Source organism: Halichoerus grypus, chromosome 3 (genome assembly GCF_964656455.1).
Source record: "Halichoerus grypus chromosome 3, mHalGry1.hap1.1, whole genome shotgun sequence".
Taxonomy (NCBI): Eukaryota; Metazoa; Chordata; class Mammalia; order Carnivora; family Phocidae; genus Halichoerus; species Halichoerus grypus.
Genome location: NC_135714.1, coordinates 55,527,582 through 55,546,397, shown reverse-complemented (window position 1 = coordinate 55,546,397; position 18,816 = coordinate 55,527,582). Strand labels below are relative to the sequence as shown.

Genomic DNA, 18,816 nt, shown 5'->3' with positions numbered 1-18,816 from the left:
ATTGGCTGCTCCCATATTAGGGGCATAGATATTTACAATTGTTAGATCTTCTTGTTGGATAGACCCTTTAAGTATGATATAGTGTCCTTCCTCATCTCTTATTATAGTCTTTGGTTATGTAAGGATTGCCACCCCAGCTTTCTTTTGGTGTCCATTGGCATGGTAAATGGTTTTCCACCCCCTCACTTTCAATCTGGGGGTGTCTTTGGGTCTAAAATGAGTCTCTTGCAGACAGCATATCGATGGGTCTTGTTTTTTTAATCCAATCTGATAGCCTGTGTCTTTTGATTGGGGCATTTAGCCCATTTACGTTCAGGGTAACTATTGAAAGATAGGAATTTAGTGCCATTGTATTGCCTATAAGGTGACTGTTATTGTATCTTGTCTGTGTTCCTTTCTGGTCTATCTTGCTTTTAGGCTCTCTCTTTGCTTAGAGGACCCCTTTCAATATTTCTTGTAGGGCTGGTTTCGTGTTCGCAAATTCCTTTAGTTTTTGTTTGTCCTGGAAGCTTTTTATCTCTCCTTCTATTTTCAATGACAGCCTAGCTGGATATAGTATTCTTGGCTGCATATTTTTCTCATTTAGTGCTCTGAATATATCATGCCAGTCCTTTCTGGCCTGCCAAGTCTCTGTGGATAGATCTGTTGCCAATCTAATGTTTCTGCCATTGTATGTTACATATCTCTTCTCCTGAGCTGCTTTCAGGATTTTCTCTTTGTCTCTGAGACTCGTTAAGTTTTACTATTAGATGTCAGGGTGTTGACCTATTTTTATTGATTTTGAGAGGGGTTCTCTGTGCCTCCTGGATTTTGATTCCTGTTTCCTTCCCCAAATTAGGGAAGTTCTCTGCTATAATTTGCTCCAATATACCTTCTGCCCCTCTCTCTCTTTCTTCTTCTTCTGGCATCCCAATTATTCTAATGTTGTTTCGTCTTATGGTATGGCTTATCTCTCGAATTCTGCCCTCATGATCCAGTAGTTGTTTATCTCTCTTTTTCTCAGCTTCTTTATGCTCCATTATTTGGTCTTCTGTATCACTAATTCTTCTGCCTCATATATCCTAGCAGTTAGTGCCCCAATTTTTTATTGCACCTCATTAATAGCCTTTTTGATTTCGACTTGGTTATATTTTAGTTCTTTTATTTCTCCAGAAAGAGTTTCTCTAATATCTTCCATGCTTTTCTCAAGCCCAGCTAGTATCTTTAAAATCATCATTCTGAACTCTAGTTCCCTCATCATACTAATGTCCATATTGAGTAGGTCCCTGGCAGTTGGTACTGCCTCTTGTTCTTTTTGTTGAGGTGATTTTTTCCATCTTGTCATTTTGTCCAGAGGAGAATTAGATGAATGAGAGAACAAAATGCTAACAGGGTAACAACGTCCCCAGAAAATATACTCTAGACAAATCAGAAAAGACCTGAGTCTGGGTGAAAAGAAAGGGAAAGAAAGAAAAAAAGAAAAAGAAAAAAAAAGAAAAAAAGATAAAAACAAACAAAAACAGAACAAAACAAAAAAAACAGAATATGATCAAATATGATCAGGCTGGTACATAGATCAGTGCCACACACTAGATTTTGGGTGTATTTTGGTCTGTTAGAAGAAAGTGCCTCCCAAAATTTTAAAGAAAGAAAAACTTATATATGTACAAAAATAAGTGTTAATATGATGAAGGGATGGAATATGAATGTAAAGATGAAAATTATAAAAAATTTCATAAAAGGAATTGGTAAGATAAGTTGTTTGAAAAAAGAAAGAAGAAGATTTAAAAAAAAAAAAAAAAAAAGGGAGAGAATGTGATCAGGCAGGAGACTAGAATAAAGCCGTACACTAGAGATTTAGGGTATATTTTGATCTGTTAGAAGAAACTGTATCTCCAAATTTTAAAGAGAGAACAACTTATATATATATGCCAAAAATAAGGGTAACTACTATGAAGGGATATAATATGACTCTAAAAATGAAAAATAAAAAGTTTTTTTAAAAAAGGGATTGATAAGTTGTTGGTTGAAAAAGGGAAAAAGAAAAATTCCAAAAAAAAAAAAGACAAAAAAAATTAACTTTGAAAGACTAAAGAATCATGGGAAAAAAGCCATGGATTCTATGTGCAGTATTCCCCTACCACTGGAGTTCTGCCATTCTCATTGATCGATAAACTTGGTCTTGGCTGGCTGTGCTCGCTGATCTTCTGGGAGAGGGGCCTGTTGCCATGGTTCCCTGATGTCTTTGCTGGAGGCGGAATTGCCCTGCCCTTGCCTGTCCGGGCTAAGTAATCTGCTGGGGTTTGCTCTCAGGAGTTTTTGTTCCCTGCAAGCTTTCCATGCAGCTTTGGAGGACGAGAGTGAAAATGACGGCTTCCCAATCTCCGCTCCGGAGGAGCCGAGAACTCCGGGACCTGCTCCTCAGTGCGCCCCCAGAGAAAAGCAGTCAATCACTCCCGTCTCCCCGGTCTCTGGCCGCACTCTGTGCTCACCCGGCCTGTAACCGAGCGTTTCTATCTCTGGCACCCTACCCCGTGTGGAGTCTCCAAACCCAGCAGATCCCTGCGGTGTGCTCCCGCGCCGGTCCTCCCAGGGGAGGAAGGGGAGTCTCCCCGGATCTGCCGCTTGTTGGGTCCCTGCTGGAGGAGCAGGGGCCCGACTGTGCCGCGGATCATGGTTTATGGCTACCCCGAGCTGAGAGCCCGCGCCTGGGCTCCATCTCTGCAGCTGGCTTCCCCGCTCCGATACCTGGGAGCTCTGCCGCACTCAGGCACCCCTGGTCTTCCTGTGACCCCGAGGGTCCTGAGACCACACTGCCTCGTGAGGGTTCCACCCCCTGCTTAGCCACTGGAGTGATGTCCCTCAGCAGAGCCGACTTCTACAAGTTCTGATTTTGTGCTCCGCTGCTCTATCACTTGCTGGTAGCGGCTGATGGAGGCCCCCTCCCCCACCGTCTATCTTCTCGAATATCCCCTCGGATTCACTTCTCCGTACCTCCTACCTTCCAGAACGTGGTCGCTTTTCTGTTCAGAGAGTTGTTGCTATTCTTTTCTTCGATCTCCTGTTGAGTTCGTAGCTGTTCAGAATGGTTTGATCCCTATCCAGCTGAATTCCTGGGACCAGACGAAATCCAGGTCTCCTACTCCTCCGCCATCTTGCTCCGCCCCCAAACTAAATATTTTTAATGCTTATTGCATGTATTTCCACTTTGCCTCCCAGAAAGGGTGGAGAAATTTGCATTAGCCAACAGTGAATATTTAAAATGATCATTTTCAATTGTCAAATGGTTAAAAAAGAAATATCTAATAATTTCACTTTCTTTGAATACTAGGATCATTGACTTTTTATATGTTTATTGGCAGTTTGTATTTCATGAATTATCTGTTTATTTCTATTGCCCATTTAAAATGCTTCCTTTAAAATACTTTCTCTTTAGGAGCTCTTCATGGACTGAGGGTAGTAATCTTTTGACTGCCATGCATACCACAATTATTTTTCCTGAGGTATGATTTGCCTTTTAATTTTATGTTAATTTTCTTTTGTACTGAATTTTACCTATTCATGGTGTCAAATCTATGAATCTCCTTTTTGTCGTTTCTTATATGCTTAGATTTCTCGACTCCACTCGGATAAATATGCATGTGTTTCCTTCTATGCTTTTGTATGGTTTTATATTTAAGTCTCTGATCCATGTAGAACTTATTTTAGAGTGTGGTCTTAATACTGTAGCTTAATTTTTCCTCAAATACCCACCTGTTAAGGCAAGATTAATTACTCATCGTATCTCATGGTTTTGAAGTTCACTTTACCATATACTAAATTTTTATGATAAAATGTGTTTCTGGGTTTTAATATGCTACCGTAATTATTCTACTGTATAGTCTATCTGATGGTATACATCCTTCCCTCTCCCTTCATCCCAAATGTACCATTTACTATTTACCCAATGTTTTGACTTTGTTTTTCTTTTTCTTTTAATATGATAAAATTATGAGTCTCTGTAGAATAATTCTGTCCTTGGTGTCCAAAACTAAGTTGTTTTTTAAACAATGGATTTTAATTTTATAGTTGGCCCTTGAACAGCACAAGTTTGAACTGCACAGGTCCACTTATATGTGGATTTTTTATGGTATAGTACTGTAAATGTATTTTCTCTTACATATGATTTTTAAAATAACATTTTCTTTTCTCTCTATTGTAGGACTACAGCATATAACAGATTCACATAGTATGTGTTAATTGACTATTTATATTATTGGGAAGGATTCTAGTCAACAGTAGTTTATTAATGGCTTAGTTTTGGGGGACTTAAAGTTACAGGTAGATTTTTGACTGGTAGGGGATCTGTCCTCCTTATCCCCATGTTGTTCAAGGGTCAACTGTACTTATATTTCTTCTAATTTAAGAATTCTGTACTAGAATATCAAACACATTTACAAACAGTAAATCAGTTGCTGTCAAAAGATTTATTGAAGAAAAATCAGCAAAATGAAAACAGACCCATTTTAAAAGTCTGTGTCAGGAAAGAATGAAGATTCATGTCCTTGAATTGCTATCCAAACGCATAAGAAGAGTGCGAAATCAGTGCTTAAGACCTGAAAAAAATGACAAAAATTCAGGAAAGAAATTTTACAGAAAGAAAATTAAATTGATTAATATGTTTGTACACAATATTGTTTTTGACAGATTTACGTGTTTATAAAATATCACTTTGCCTAGTTTGCATCCAACATAAGCCAGGAACTCTATAATATTTCTTACATTTTTTACATGTGGATGCTAAACAATTACTGAATAGTCTTAATTCTATTGCAAATAGAAGGAGGATTGCAAATATATTTTTTAATAGAAGAAAATCATTGGTTGCCTGAAAAAATCTGTTTAGAATTAGCATTTCAGAACTTTTAATACTACAATTTTTTTTGAGATATGGTAATTCAATTCTCATCTCTTCAACTACACTAAAATTTGCTATCAAGGGTTAACTAAAATGACATACATCATTAAATGTAGCAGGAAATGAGCTTTCTTTATTGCTCTCTCTCTCTACATATCCCTGAAAGCTGGGATTAAAGATTTTATATTAAAGTAAATAATTGGATAATAATTGAATTAACCTTTTTGATACTAGAGGAACTCTTGTATACTCAATTTTTAAGTTTCCATAAATACATTCTACTGCATGACTTCTATTGTTAAGCATCCACATTTTTCTGAGTCTAATACTTGCCTTAAATGTTCACATTCTTTATTAAGATTTTTTGCTTGCTAGACAAACTTCTTAGATGTTAAAACTAGCTGTCTAGGCTGTTGCTCAATTCTATGTGGCATCTGTTTTGCTGCTTTCAAATCAGGAACTCATCTGGTTCTTCTTTCAGTAGCTTAAAGACACCCATTTCAGTTGTAAAAGCATCTTCCTCATTGTTTAGGGTATTTGGATTGGGGGTGGTTTCTGAAAGTGGCTCACTGTCCTTAATTACAGATTCCATTGTATTATTTTCAGACAGATCTCCTTTTGTCAGAGTAGATGAATTTTCTGTGAGATTCATAGCTACTGATGTCGGGACTACAAAGTCATATCTGGATTCAACAGCTGTGAGCAAAACAGGATCGTTCTCTGCTTCATTTGTGGTATTTTTCTCCATCCAAACATTGACTTCATCCATAGACTCTTCATCGGTCAGCAGAATATCTTCTGCATTATCTTTGTCTCTTTCGACAGTGGTAGTGAGTTCAAACACAGTGATGAACTTTTCCTCATCGGAGTCTGTTAGTTTGGGCACAGCATTGGGGTCATCCTCTGGAAGACTTAAGTCAATTTCAGTTATCTTCTCTTCTGTAAGGGCAGTTATGTCTGAAATAGTGAAGTTTTTTTCAGTAGCAGGAGAGATTTCAGCCTCAGGTATAGAAGAGTTGGTGATCTGGACGGCCTCATCAGCAGTGACATTGGATTTAACTGAGGAACTGTAATTGTTAACATCAGATTCATCCTTCTTAGCTGGAAGGGTGGGAGTGTCTGCAATGCTGGCGGTGCCTCCCTTTAATGTGCCAGAGACTTCAGAAGTTATTGAGACATCTTCATTCCCTGGGTCAGTGGTATCCAAGAGAATATCTTCTTTTGCCATGTTAGTGGAAAAATCTATTAAAGAAACAGTAGCACTTGGTGATGAAATATTACCAATTTTCACTGGGATTAAATTTTCAGTAATAGAATCATTAGCCATGGTGTTTGTTGTACCTGTCAGAGTAGTAATTTCTTTCTCCAGATGGGTTGATGACTTAATAATATGGGACTCAACATCATCTTCTGATTTTACTTTTTCCTTTGGAGATGTAAGCTTGTTGTCTGTTCTTGAAAAATCATTTTCTAGTGTATAGTCGTTTACTGAAGTAATGTGGTCTCCTTCTGAAGTGATGGTTGTTTCTGATTTAGGAATAGTGTTGTCAGCCCCAAAGAAAATGGTTGCTTCAATTGTTGTTTTACTGCTTTCTGTTGGAGGATGAGAATCAATTTTTGGCAAACCATCTTCAGCCATGGGACAAAATGGCACCATGTACACTCACCGGTCTTTCCCTGGGCCCAGTGGTATCCCTAGGCAGGAGAGTGATGTTCATTATAGTGATTGAAGCATTGGTCATCATGGTGATTGTTGCATCAACCATAGGGCCAATGGCAGTGGCTCTCCTTGAAGGTTGTTTCTGTGCTCTGATTGGGCATCTAGTTTCAAGAGTATTGATATTAGATGAAAAGACAATAGAATCCTCTCTGATCATGAAATCAGCATTCACAGCTGGATTTATCGTGTTTTTCTTTACAAGGGATCTACCTTCCATTATGGAGCTAGTGTCACTTGAAACAGACATAGCAGTGTCAGCCACGTACTTTGTGGGTTTAGTGTCAGTGGGGACAACTCCAGGCGTCATGAGATTATCAGCATTAGCTTCAAGTTGTCTGTCTTTCAAGTAAGTTAAAAACGTCTTTTTGAGGTGAAGTGTCTTCTCTTGAGACTTATGGTATTTAAATGTCTAAAAAACAATGGCAGCTTTGGCAATGAAGGTAGCTACAGAAGGTAATTAGGTAGCAAGGATTTCAGTTAGTTCTCTTCTTCAGAGAGTGAATTCTCACTTTTTCAGTAAGGATAACAAGTTACTATCCTTTTAGGGTTTTTGTAGTTTTCATCTTCATTGCAATTCTTACTTTTTCTTGAATTAACATGCTTAACAATGAGAGTGTCAGGTTTTGTATATTTAATTTCTTTAGGAATATTTTTCTGTAGAGAGTGTTAGTTCAACCGAATGCCAGGGAGTTGGCATTATATGTCAGAATTCACCCAGAAACAAAATTGAAGTATGGAATAACTGTATTAGCATTAAGAATTATATCCTCAATTTCAGAGGGAGTGTTTTCTATAATGATATTAGTTATACCAGCCATCATCCTTTTGTTATCATTCTTAATGTTTAGCTACTTAGATGAAAGGAGTTGTAGCCTGGTATTAATGTTTGACCAGTGTCATTAGAAGAAAGAGAATTTTCATACTTAGACACAACTAAACCTGAAAAAGGGCAGCAGCATCAGCCAGAGCAATGGTTTCCATCCCAAGGGCAAATGCTTTTCTTCATTAGATATGGACTCAACCTCCAAGTTTACAGTGTCTTTTTAAAATTGATTGACCTGGTATAGATATATCACCATTCTCTGTAGAATTATGATAGGTTTAAGATGGGCATTTTTCATTTTAAAGATATGGACAGCTTCTCCAGAAATATTTTTGCTTCAAGGAGATGTCACTATGAGGGTCCCAAAATGTTTATTGACATGGGAAATGCTGTCAGTATCAGGGACAGGGAGGAAAGTCTTAAGTTAGTGACAAGCACAGGTTCTTTATTTCTAAGTCATTTCCAGTGGCAGTAAAGGAAATCATAATGTAAAGCCATTCTCTGGGTTGCCTAACTCAATGGGAGGTTTTTTAACCTCTACATTTTTTTCTCATTATCTAGAGTTTGTGAGGCTTAATTCAGGATAAGGCATGCTATAAACAGAAGACTTGGTGTCCTTTTGGGGGGAATTCTTTTTTGTGTACAAAAAGGGAAAAAAAGATGGAAATGTTAGCTGTATAATTGCTAGAAGTCAGCTTGAAGTACTTGGTATATGTTATATTGAATAGAATTAGAATAAGGAGCAAAATATTCATTTTTATGAGCATTTAATTCCTGGTTAGAAATGTTAGGTGAGGGGTGCCTGGGGGGCTCAAGTCAGTGAGATGTCTGCCTTCAGCTCTGGTCATGATCCCAAGGTCCTGGGATAGAGCCCCATGTTGGGCTCCCTGCTCAGCGGGGAATCTGCTTCTCCCTCTGCCCCTCTCCCAGCTGAGGCTCTCTCTCTGTCTCTCTCAAATGAATAAATAAAAAAAAAATCTTAAAAAAAAAAAGAAATGTCAGGTGATATGATATCATCTTCATAGATACTAATTTCTCAAATAGTTTTTAATTTCAGGGATTACTTGTTGTGCTCACACCAAACTCTGTTTCTAGTAATAACAGCTGTGAGGTGGGATCACATTGATTATAGCAATAGTAAGTCTTTTCTTTCCTATAGAGGATATTATTACCATTATCTTTTTTTTTTAATCATTGACCTCAAAAAGGACACCTCACATTGAGAGTGTGTATCATCCATCAAAGAGCAGGAAGCATATGGTGAAAATCCTGGTGGGAGTGCTGTAATTTTAGCAATTTTGAGGATGGAACTGGAGTCATTTGCTCCAGGGAACATGGGAAACTCTTAATTGACCAATAGATCATTACCACCAAAGATATTAGCTGACTTAAGGACAGATTCTATAGGTGAGTTTCATTTTATCTAAGTAGTTGTTTCCTTTATTGTTGTAGTGTCTATTACTCTAATGGAAACTGTCTTTTCTCAGGAAAGCATCAAGTTTATGTTTAAGTAGCAAATTCTTCAGATCCACGATGAAAAAAAAGTTTTGTTTTTTTTTTTTTTAAGTGAAAAAGGGGAAGCTGTTAACAAAAGAAGGAGACTTCTCAATAAGGCCTCAGGAAGGTTATTTGGCAATTTATGATTTTCATGGATACTTGACTAGGAAGAGTCCTCAGATACAGACTTTGAAAATGCTGATGTCATAGTGATGCCCACCCTTAAGACTTTGTATGGAGAATATCTTGAGATTTATCAGATGAAATGTCATGTGCGATTTTAAAAGAATCAATTGAGATAAGTGGTGTCTTCTATGGACACTAGAATTCCTACTTTAGAAAGAGACTATATATATCTTCAAATTTTATTTATTTATTTATTGGAGAAAATAGAGTTATTAATCCTAGGTGCGGTGATTATAATCACTATTGGAATGTATTTGCTGAGGAGGTTTCAGGTTCAGTATCTTCATTCCTGAGAGAATTGCCAGCTTCAGATACAGGGAGGGAGGTGAGAGGAGCAATTACATCTTGAGATTTAATTATGACAACATCCACATTTTTGTCCTCTTCCCCTCCAGTGATTGGAATGTTGGGTCCATGAGTAAGGAAATTGTAATTGAAGGATGCATTGTCCTGTGGTGTCACTATTTTTTTGTTTCCGAGGAAAATGGCATATATTATAGCAGGGTCAGTTATGACACTCATGTGTGCTTTGTAGTTTGTAGGCTTCTCAGGGATGTCCTTTAGAATAATTGTTTCTGTATGTGACTGAAGAATATCAGCCCTAAAGAATTTCCTTTAGCTTGTGGTACAATAGAAATTTCTTGAAACCTAGATAATATTTTTTTTTCTCGACAGTGGTTTCTTGTGTATCATTTGTGCTTTCTGAAGTTTGAAATTCAGTATTTGTTGCTCTGAAATTGGCTAATTAAATTCCAACTGAGGATTTTCCTCTACCATGGAAATGATCTCTGTGTAAGATAAAGATTTTTCATCAGTAGAAATAATGTCGATCACTTCTGTGAGCAAATTTGAGTTCCCAGTAATGAAGTAAGTTTTCTGAGGAACATAGCCATCTGGGAGGGAATCCTTTGGCTTGTGAAAGCTTGAGTAAGCTGCTACAGGGACAATGTCATCATCCTTATTCCCTGATTTATTATCAGCAATGACATTTTTATTTACAAGATAAGGCTTTAGGTCAGCATCTTTTAGAGAATTTGTTTCCACCTGAATAACTGGATCATTTCCTGTTCTATTTACATCTGTAAGGTGATTCACTTCAGCTGTGTCTTTCACTGCAGAAGCTTTAGTTATTTCCCTTGTGTAATAGAAATTTGGTTTACTATATTCATTAGGAGAAAGAGTAGAAAACTTGGTGGTGGTTTTCTTGGGTTCTGAATTTTGATCACTAAAGGCATCAATATCAAAAATTTTGCTCTTGGTGACAGTAGTAGCAGTTGTGTTCGCTTTGATATTAGCCATATTGTCTGAAGAACCTGTGGAATCAGCTTGGAGAACAGTATAAACCAAAGGGAAAGCCTTTGGGACTCTGACTTCTAACGTTTTGTCCTTCTGAGGCAATGCCTTTATTGAAGTAAGGTGAGTCTATAGACACAGGCTCTGATGCTGCTGCTATTAACACTATTGGGTAATATATGTTTGTGCCTTTTATAAGTTTGGGGGCTGCAGTTTCTTTAGTAGGATCTTTCAAAGTTAGGATGAAAATTTCAGGTAGTCCCATAGATGCAAGTCTTAGAGACCTGACACTCTCTGATGATGGAAGGCTATAATGACCAATGTTATTTTTGTTCTTAGTAGAAATAGCAGGAGCATATGGAATGTTGGCTGACATCTTTTTCAAAGGATAAACGAAAGTAAGAGCTGTGTTGATTGCATCTTCTGCGTTTTCTTTCACATTGGAGATGTCATCACTGGAAAGCTGACCTATAGGAAAATTACTAAACCTTGAATCAGATATTGTAGCTATACCCATTTGATCTTCAGTAAAATCAGATGTACTGGATGTGGTAGTGTCTGCTTTCCTGAGTGTAAATGTCTTATAAATGGTAGGTGAAGTATTTCTCCTGAGAAAATTATCACTATTTTTAAAAGCATGATTAGTAGTATTAGTTGTGAATGTCTTGCTGTCAACTACAGGTTTCATGTCTGGAGAAAGGGAATGCTCAGTTATTTTATTTTCTAAGTCAAAGCCTTCAGAGGGAATTATGGTGCCATCATCACTATTTATGGTGCTTTTTCCTGCAGGTGTTTTGTCAGAAAAACTAGAAGGAAAGTTTATACTTGCATCAATTAGGAAGTGAGTTTTAGGTCTGTGAGCTTTGGTATTGACATTGACATTGGAATTCTTGAGATCAATGGCATCAGTGTCAGTGCTATTTTCCTGTCTAGGAATCATAGGTTGGTAATTTTCTTTAGCTTTCAACACTGGAGATATTGTTTTAGATAATCTGTCTGAAGCAGCAACTGTGGTATATGGTGCATGAGACACATGTGTCTTGGGGGCATATATGAGTATACCCATTTTTATCAGGGAATTATTTGCTCTATCTTCTAATTCAAAGGCATGCATATCCGAGACATATTCAGAACCACTGTCATCAGACGTCATAGTTATATGGTCCATATATGCTGGAGTGATTTTGCCTGCAGAAGAAATGTCATCCACTCTTTCTGAAATCTCTTCTGTAAAATAAGTTGTTCCATATTCAGCTGATGTCCCTCTCTTCATAAAATCTTTCTGCTCAGATATATTGCCTTGTAAATTACTTGCCATGTCTTTTTCAGAGGTAATAATAGGTGAAATGATAGCTTTATCAGATGGAATAATTATTTTCTCATGTGGAATGTTATAATCAGTCTCTTTGGTCATATCTTTTCCCATACTAGTAACTGGAACAAGTTCAGAATATTTGGAAGTCCCCGTGGATGTTGTGAAATCAGAAGGAGAAAAAGTTGACCTCCATTGTAGGCCATCTAGTCTAGTTGGAGTATTTGTGATGGACCCTCCTGTCTTAGTGACTTTATCATGAAAGGTAGGCCTAACATCTTCTGGAAGAATTAATGTGGAATTAGCTAAAAAGATTCCTTTTAAATTGGGAGGTGTTTGAGGCTTGTAGGAAGTAACATTAAATTTAGCAGTGAAAGAATCTTCCATATTGCTGTCCCTCTTGGAGAGGGGATTGGGTTCAGTTCTTGATGGAAGGATTTTCCTCATAGCTGGGATGAAAACTGTTGTATTTGTAAAATTATGTAATTCCAATTTAGCAGGTGGATCTTCTTGATCAAAAAGATCAGCTATTTTCCTTCTTTCATAGACACTATCTTGAGAGTCTTCTCTAAGGGATGAGGCTTTCATCACTGGTCTTTGAGATATGAAATATATTTTGTCAGTCTTAGTTTTATAAGTCTCAGGAGTATCTCTATTCAGAGAGAAAAATGAATCAACTTCACCATCTGTGGTACTATCTGAAAAAGTAGTCGATCCAGTTGGGGAAATATTCTGGGCCAATGGATAGGAAGGAATGTCAGCTTGACTTATTATGATTTGTCTCTCTGAAACATCACCACCATTAATGGCATCAGCATATTCAGTTGCTCTTTCTAACATTTCTGACCTATTTATTACAGATTCAGATCAGGATTTATCTGTTGTTAGACCAGAGGTTTCAGGATTTTCAGGCAAGGAATTACGACTAAGCATGGCAGATGTTAATAGAGATGAGAATCCCCTAGATTTAACATCTTCTCCAGGTAACATAGAATCACCTCCTTCATAACTATCTTCAGCGGAAAGAACAATGGAATCAGCCACAGGGCTGGCTGCCTTATTCATAGATGAAGAAAAGATTGGAGCTCTGTTTCCTTTCTCAGTATTTTTACCAATAATGGGAAGATCATCATCAGGAATGACATTGAACTCAGCCAAAGGAATAATGTTGTTCTGTGAATGAGGCATGTCTGCCCAGTTTGGTTTATGTTTATTTGCATTGAATTTGGCTGATATGGTGGTTTTTGCTTCATTTGGGGTATCATGATTATACAAAGCAAATGAGACGTCTTTCCTGTTGAATTGGTCTTTATATTCTTTAGGATAGGTGATCACAGAAGGATTGATGGAATCAGTTGTGAATATCTTGCTCTCTACCTTTCTTATCATTAGTTCTGGGTCTGGAACAAATGGGGACTCCATTCTTTTGCATTTAGGGAGAATGATGATGGTGTTATCACCAACTGGAAAACTATTTTCCACAATTGTTTCATCTAGAAATTCAGGTAAAAAAAATCCAACTTGAATCAGTTAGAGAATAAATCATGGATCTGGGAAACTTGGTATTAAAATTGACAGAAGAACTTTTGAGAACATCATCAGAATTAAGACTTTTGTCTTTGGGAATAAAGACATGGTGTTTTTTGGTAGTTTTGATATCAGTTGGAGATCCTTGGGATGCATGTTCAGAGACTGCAGCACCGGCATGGTGTGAATGAGACTTAAATACATTGGAGTCATTACTGAGTGTGGTCTTTCTCCTAAGGGCACCATTTCTTTCCCTCACTAGTTCAAAGACATAGTTATCTGCAACATAGTCAAGGGAACTGTCAACAGGTGTAATAGTTAATATATCCTCATCATTTGGATTATTTTCCCCTGCCAAAAGGGTGTCACGTGCCTCTTCTGAAATGTCTTCTGTAAAAGGATCTACTTCAGTGATACTTCAGTGGATATATCTTTTCCTATAAAAGTCTCATCTCCAAATTATTGTTATTAATAGTATTAATAGGGTTTTTCATGCCTTTTTTTAAAAGAATGATAGTAGATAAAGTAGTAATTTTGTCAGATGGAGTATTTCTTTCTCCAGGTGGAATATTATTATTAGTCTTTGTTTTGGTGTCTTTTTTCATCTTGATACCTGGATCAAGTTCAGAATACTTGGATGAACTCATGAATGTTGTGAAATCAGAAGGAAGAAGAGTTGATTTCCATGGTGGAAGGCCATATGTCCCAATGAGAGTGTTTATGATGGTCCTTACTCCAGTAGCAACTTCAGGAGAAGAGCTTTGATCATTAGACCTAGATACTTCTGGAAGAGTTAATGTGGAACCAACTGAAAAGTCTCCTTTTAAATTGGGGGGTGCTTGAGGTTTAGTAGAAGCAGCATCAAATTTAACAGTGAAGAAATTATATTTCAGTGTACTTGCATCTTTTGGAAAAAAATTGCCTGCTTTAGAAATGTGTACTTCCCCTTCCACATTGTTGTAACTCTTGGACAGAGTATTAAGCTCAGTTACTGAGGGAAGGATTTTCTTCATAGCTGGATTGAGAATGTTTGCATTTCTGAGAATGGTTGCATTTGTAATGTAACTTAAATCAGATTTAGCAGCTGGATCTTTTTGATCAGGAAAATTAGCTCTTTTTCTTTCTTCAGGGACCCTGTGTTGAGAGACTTTTGTAGGAGAAAAGGCTTTCATGATTGTTCTCTGAGGTTCAGAATATATTTTATCTGTCTCAGTTTTAGAGCTGTCAGTAGTTTCTCTATTTGCTGAGGACAGTGACTCAAACTCACTATTTGTGGGATTGTCTGAAGAAGTAGTAGAACCAATGGGAAGTTTTGTTGAGATCAAGGAGTAAGGCTTGAGGTCTATTTTATTTTTAATGGGACTATCACCATCATTAATAGAATTAGAGTATTCAATCATTGTCTTAAACGTGTTTGACAATGCAATTGAAGAATTAGCCAAGGAGGTATTTGTCACTGGGTTAGAGATTTCAAGATTTTCATTTGAGACATTGGGAATGAACATGGCCTTTTCTGGGATTTGTAGAGGTAGGAATCCCCTGGACCTAATATTGTCTTCTGTAAGCATAGAATCACCTCTTTCATAACTACTCTCAGTGGAGGGAGTAGTGGTTTTCTCCAGAGGGTTGACTGTATTCATAGGTAAAGAAGAGATTGAAGCCCTTTTGTTTAAAATTTCAGTATCTTCATTGATGAAAGAAAGTTTGCCCTTAGGGATGACATTGAACTCAGCCAAAAGAATAATACTATCCCATGAGTGTTGCAGCTCTGCCCTATTAGTTTTACCTTTAACATTCTCTGCTTGGGATAATAAGATACTTTCTGCTTTACCTTGGGTATCAGTATTATATATGGCAGATGAAATGACTTTTTTGAAGAATCGATTCTTATTTTTTAATGGAGAGGTGATAACAATGGGATGCATGGGTTCATCTGGGAAAATCCTTCCCTCTGCCATGGTTACTGTTATTACTGGGTCTGGAACAAGGGTGTGTTCTATCAGTTTGTCTTCAGGGGAAATATTGATGGTGTCATCTCCTTGTAAAGTGTCCCTTTTCAAGGTTGTTTTACCTAGAAACTTGTGAATACTCTCACTTGTGTGAGTTAGGGGATGAGTCACAGATATGGGAGACTGAGAATTTGAATTGACAGTAGAACTTTTGAGAACAATAGCATCAAGGTCAAAACTGGCATGCTCCTTTCTAGATACCAAATTTTGCAATATTTCTTTAGTTTTAATCTCAGCTGGGGTTCCTCGAGATAAATGTTCAGAGGTAGCAGCACTGGAGTAGAATTGATGAGACCAAACTATTTTGGGGTCATAAATGAGAGTAGTTTTGTTAATAATAGTATTGTATTTTTCTTTCCGTGGTTCTAGGACATACTTATTTGTGGCATAGTTAAGAGCTCTGTCGTCAGGTACAATGCTTATCACATCTTCAATATTTGAAATATTTTCACCATCTAAAGTAATGTCTGAAATGTTTTCTGTAATAGGAACTATTTCATATTCAGTGATTATATCTTTCCCTAGAGAATCTCTGTGCACAAATATTTTATTAAAAATAGTGTTCACCATGCCTTTTGTTGAAGTATTGGTACTAGGTGAAGTGATGGCTTTGTGTGATAGAGTATTTCTTTCCTCAAATGGAATATTATTATAAGTGTTTGTTGTGGTATCTTTTTTCATTTTGACAACTGGATCAAGTTCAGAATATTTAGATGAACTCACAGACGTTGTGAAATCAGGAGAAAGAATTGATTTCTGTAGTAGCACGTTGGATCCAGTGGGAGCACTATGAAGCAAACCTGCTGTGCTTGCATCTTCTTCAGGAGGAGTGGAGTTTTTATACTTAGGCGTCTTTTCCAGAGACATGGTGGAATCAGCTGAAAGGATTCTTTTTAAATTGGGAGGAGCTTGAGGCCTAGCAGAAATATTAAATTTACCAAAGAAAGGATTATCTTCCAACATCCTTGAATCTCCTGAAACAAAATTTCCTGCTTCAGAAATGTGTTTCTCCTCCTCGTTATTGGTCTTGGAGGAGAGCATTGGGCTCAGGGATTGAGGGAAGTGTTTTTTCCAAAGTTGGAATGAGAACTGTTGCATCTGTAATGTGATTTAAATCAAATTTAGTAGCTTTGTCTTCTTCAGCAGAGAGTTCAGCCATTTTTTTTTAATTTCAGAAGAGAAGGGACTTATTTCTATGGTCAAAAGCCCTTTCATCATTGTACCCAGAGGTTGAGCATCTGTGTTAACTTCAGAAATGTTGATAGTTTCTCTGTCTGCAGTGGGTACTGAATCAGCCTCATCCTCTGTGGAATTCCTGGTAAAAGTTACTGACTCATTAGAAGGAATATTTGAGTCTAAGAGGTGAGGCTGAAAATCTGTTTGAATTTTAATGTCCTGATTTTCTGAAATATCATTTCCATGAATGAAGTCAAGGTATTCCATTCCTGTCTCTGATGCTACTGATACTAACTTTGAGGGGTCAAAGAATTATCACTCGTTAGAACAGAATCCTTGGTTAAGACTTTAGGCATAAGAACGATCCTTTCAGATGTTAGTAGAGATGGGAATTCTTTAGACCTAACATTATCTTTATCAGGTTTCAGAGAATCTCCCCCTTCATAACAGTTCTCAAGGGAAAGAGTAGTGGTATCAGTAACAGTGTGAGTTGTCCTCATTGGTGAAGAAGACATTGAAGCCCTATTTTTTTTATTCCCAGAATTTTCATCAACAAAGGGAAGTTCATTATTATGAGGGCTGACATCAAATGTAGTTGAAGGAGCAGTGGCATTCTGTGAATGATAGCTCTCTGCCTTGAAATGTTTATCTTGATTATATTCTGATTTGGGTGACATCTCAGGTTCCCTTTGGTAGTATGGAAGTGAATGTGACGTATTTCCTGTAGAGCTGGCCTTTGTTTGTTATGGGAGTTGTGCTCATGGTGAGATCAGTGATTTCATCTGGGAACATCTTGTTGTCTCCCATCGTTTCCATTGATTCTGGGTCTGGAGCATTGATATGCTCAATCCATTTGCCTTCTGGAAGAGTGATGATGTCATGTCCATTTAGGGTGTCCTTTTCTAGAGATAAATCATCTGGAAACTCAGGGGAGACTTTTCTGTTTCCATCTGTGGATAAGTGAGTCATGGTTCTAGTTGACTTGCTTTTGAACTTGGCAGTATAATCTTTGAGAAAGGTGCCATCTTTGTCAGAATCAGGGTTTCCTTTTCTGGAGATCAACATTTGGTATTTTTGTTTAGTTTTGGGTTCTCCAGGATTTTCATTCAGGAGACTCTCAGTGACACGTGCAGTGGGGAAAGGAGCATGAGATCCATGTCTATGGAGCCCTTGAACAGAGGGAAATGTTTTTGTTGTGGGGCTCTTTCCTTTTTCTCCAACATAAAAGGTATTTTTCTCTGATACATATTTAAAAGTATTGTCATCAAGCCCAGTGGTCATTAGGTTCATATCATTTAGATTGTTTTCCTCTGCCAGAAAAACTACATCTGATTCTGCTGAAAAGTCCTTTGTAAAAAGAATTGCTTCATATTGAGCAGCATTATCATTTCCTGTAGAATCTACATGCCTTTTTCCACTTATAGTGTTCCTTATATCATCAATAAAGGTAATATTGTCAGGTGAAATGATATCTTTGTCAGGTAGAACAATGATATCTCTAGCTATAATAGACTCATCAGTCATTTTTATGTTGCTCTCTCCTACAGCAAGCACTGGATCAAATTCAGCATTATTGATGTTAATAAAATCATCAACAAAATCAGTAGGAGGAAGAGTTGGTTGCACGGGTGGATATGATTTATTATAAGAGTTTGTGATAGACCTCTTTAAGTTATTACTAAGAGAAAATGAGCCCTCAGCCCTGGCCTTTCTCAGCTTTGTCATGCTCATTGTGGAATCAGGGTAAAATGTTTCTTTTAAAGTTCCAGGTGCTTTCTGTTCAGCAGAAGCAACATAAGGCTTAAGAATGAAAGGATTAATGTTCACTGAATTTACCTCTCTTAAGATTACTGGAATTTTGGCTTCAGAAATATAGTATTCATTCTCCACAATAGCCTTACCTTTACCCAGGAAAGCATTCGTCCCCGTTCCTGAGGTAGTGATTTCTTTAGCAGATGGATTGATAACTGCTTTATTTATATGGTGATTTACAGCATAGTCAAAACTTTTACTTCTCTGCTCTTTTTTTGTGGATTGCAGGTTGAAGAACTGTGTTAAGTGCAAAGGCCATTGTGCCAGTTTTAGGATAAATGCCCCCATTTCCAGTGGTAGGTATGTCAGTGGCTACACTTAAAGGGTTATCTGAAAAAAATAGTAGGATCCTCCAGAGGAACAGAGGAGACCACGGAGAGGGGCTGAGGTTTACTTTGCACCTTGGTGATTTCCCAGTTTTGGTCAATGATAACAGAGTGCTCACCTAGTGGCTCTAAGGTCACCAATTTATTAGATAAAGAATCATCATTTTGACTAAGAGCATCTGCAATTCTGTTTTTTTTCTGATTAAGAATTAATAGAGATTTTAATTTTATGGATACGACATCATCTATCTCAGGTACG

General features: G+C 37.3%; 1 protein-coding gene across 1 annotated transcript; it reads right to left on the bottom strand.

Annotated features, from left to right (window-relative positions):
• Positions 1-5,324: 5,324 nt before the first annotated feature.
• Positions 5,325-6,515, bottom strand: CABS1 (calcium binding protein, spermatid associated 1). Its single transcript, XM_036068740.2, has one exon. The coding sequence runs from the start codon at positions 6,513-6,515 to the stop codon at positions 5,325-5,327; it is 1,191 nt and encodes a 396-aa protein (XP_035924633.2).
• Between the last annotated feature and the right edge of the window lie 12,301 nt (positions 6,516-18,816).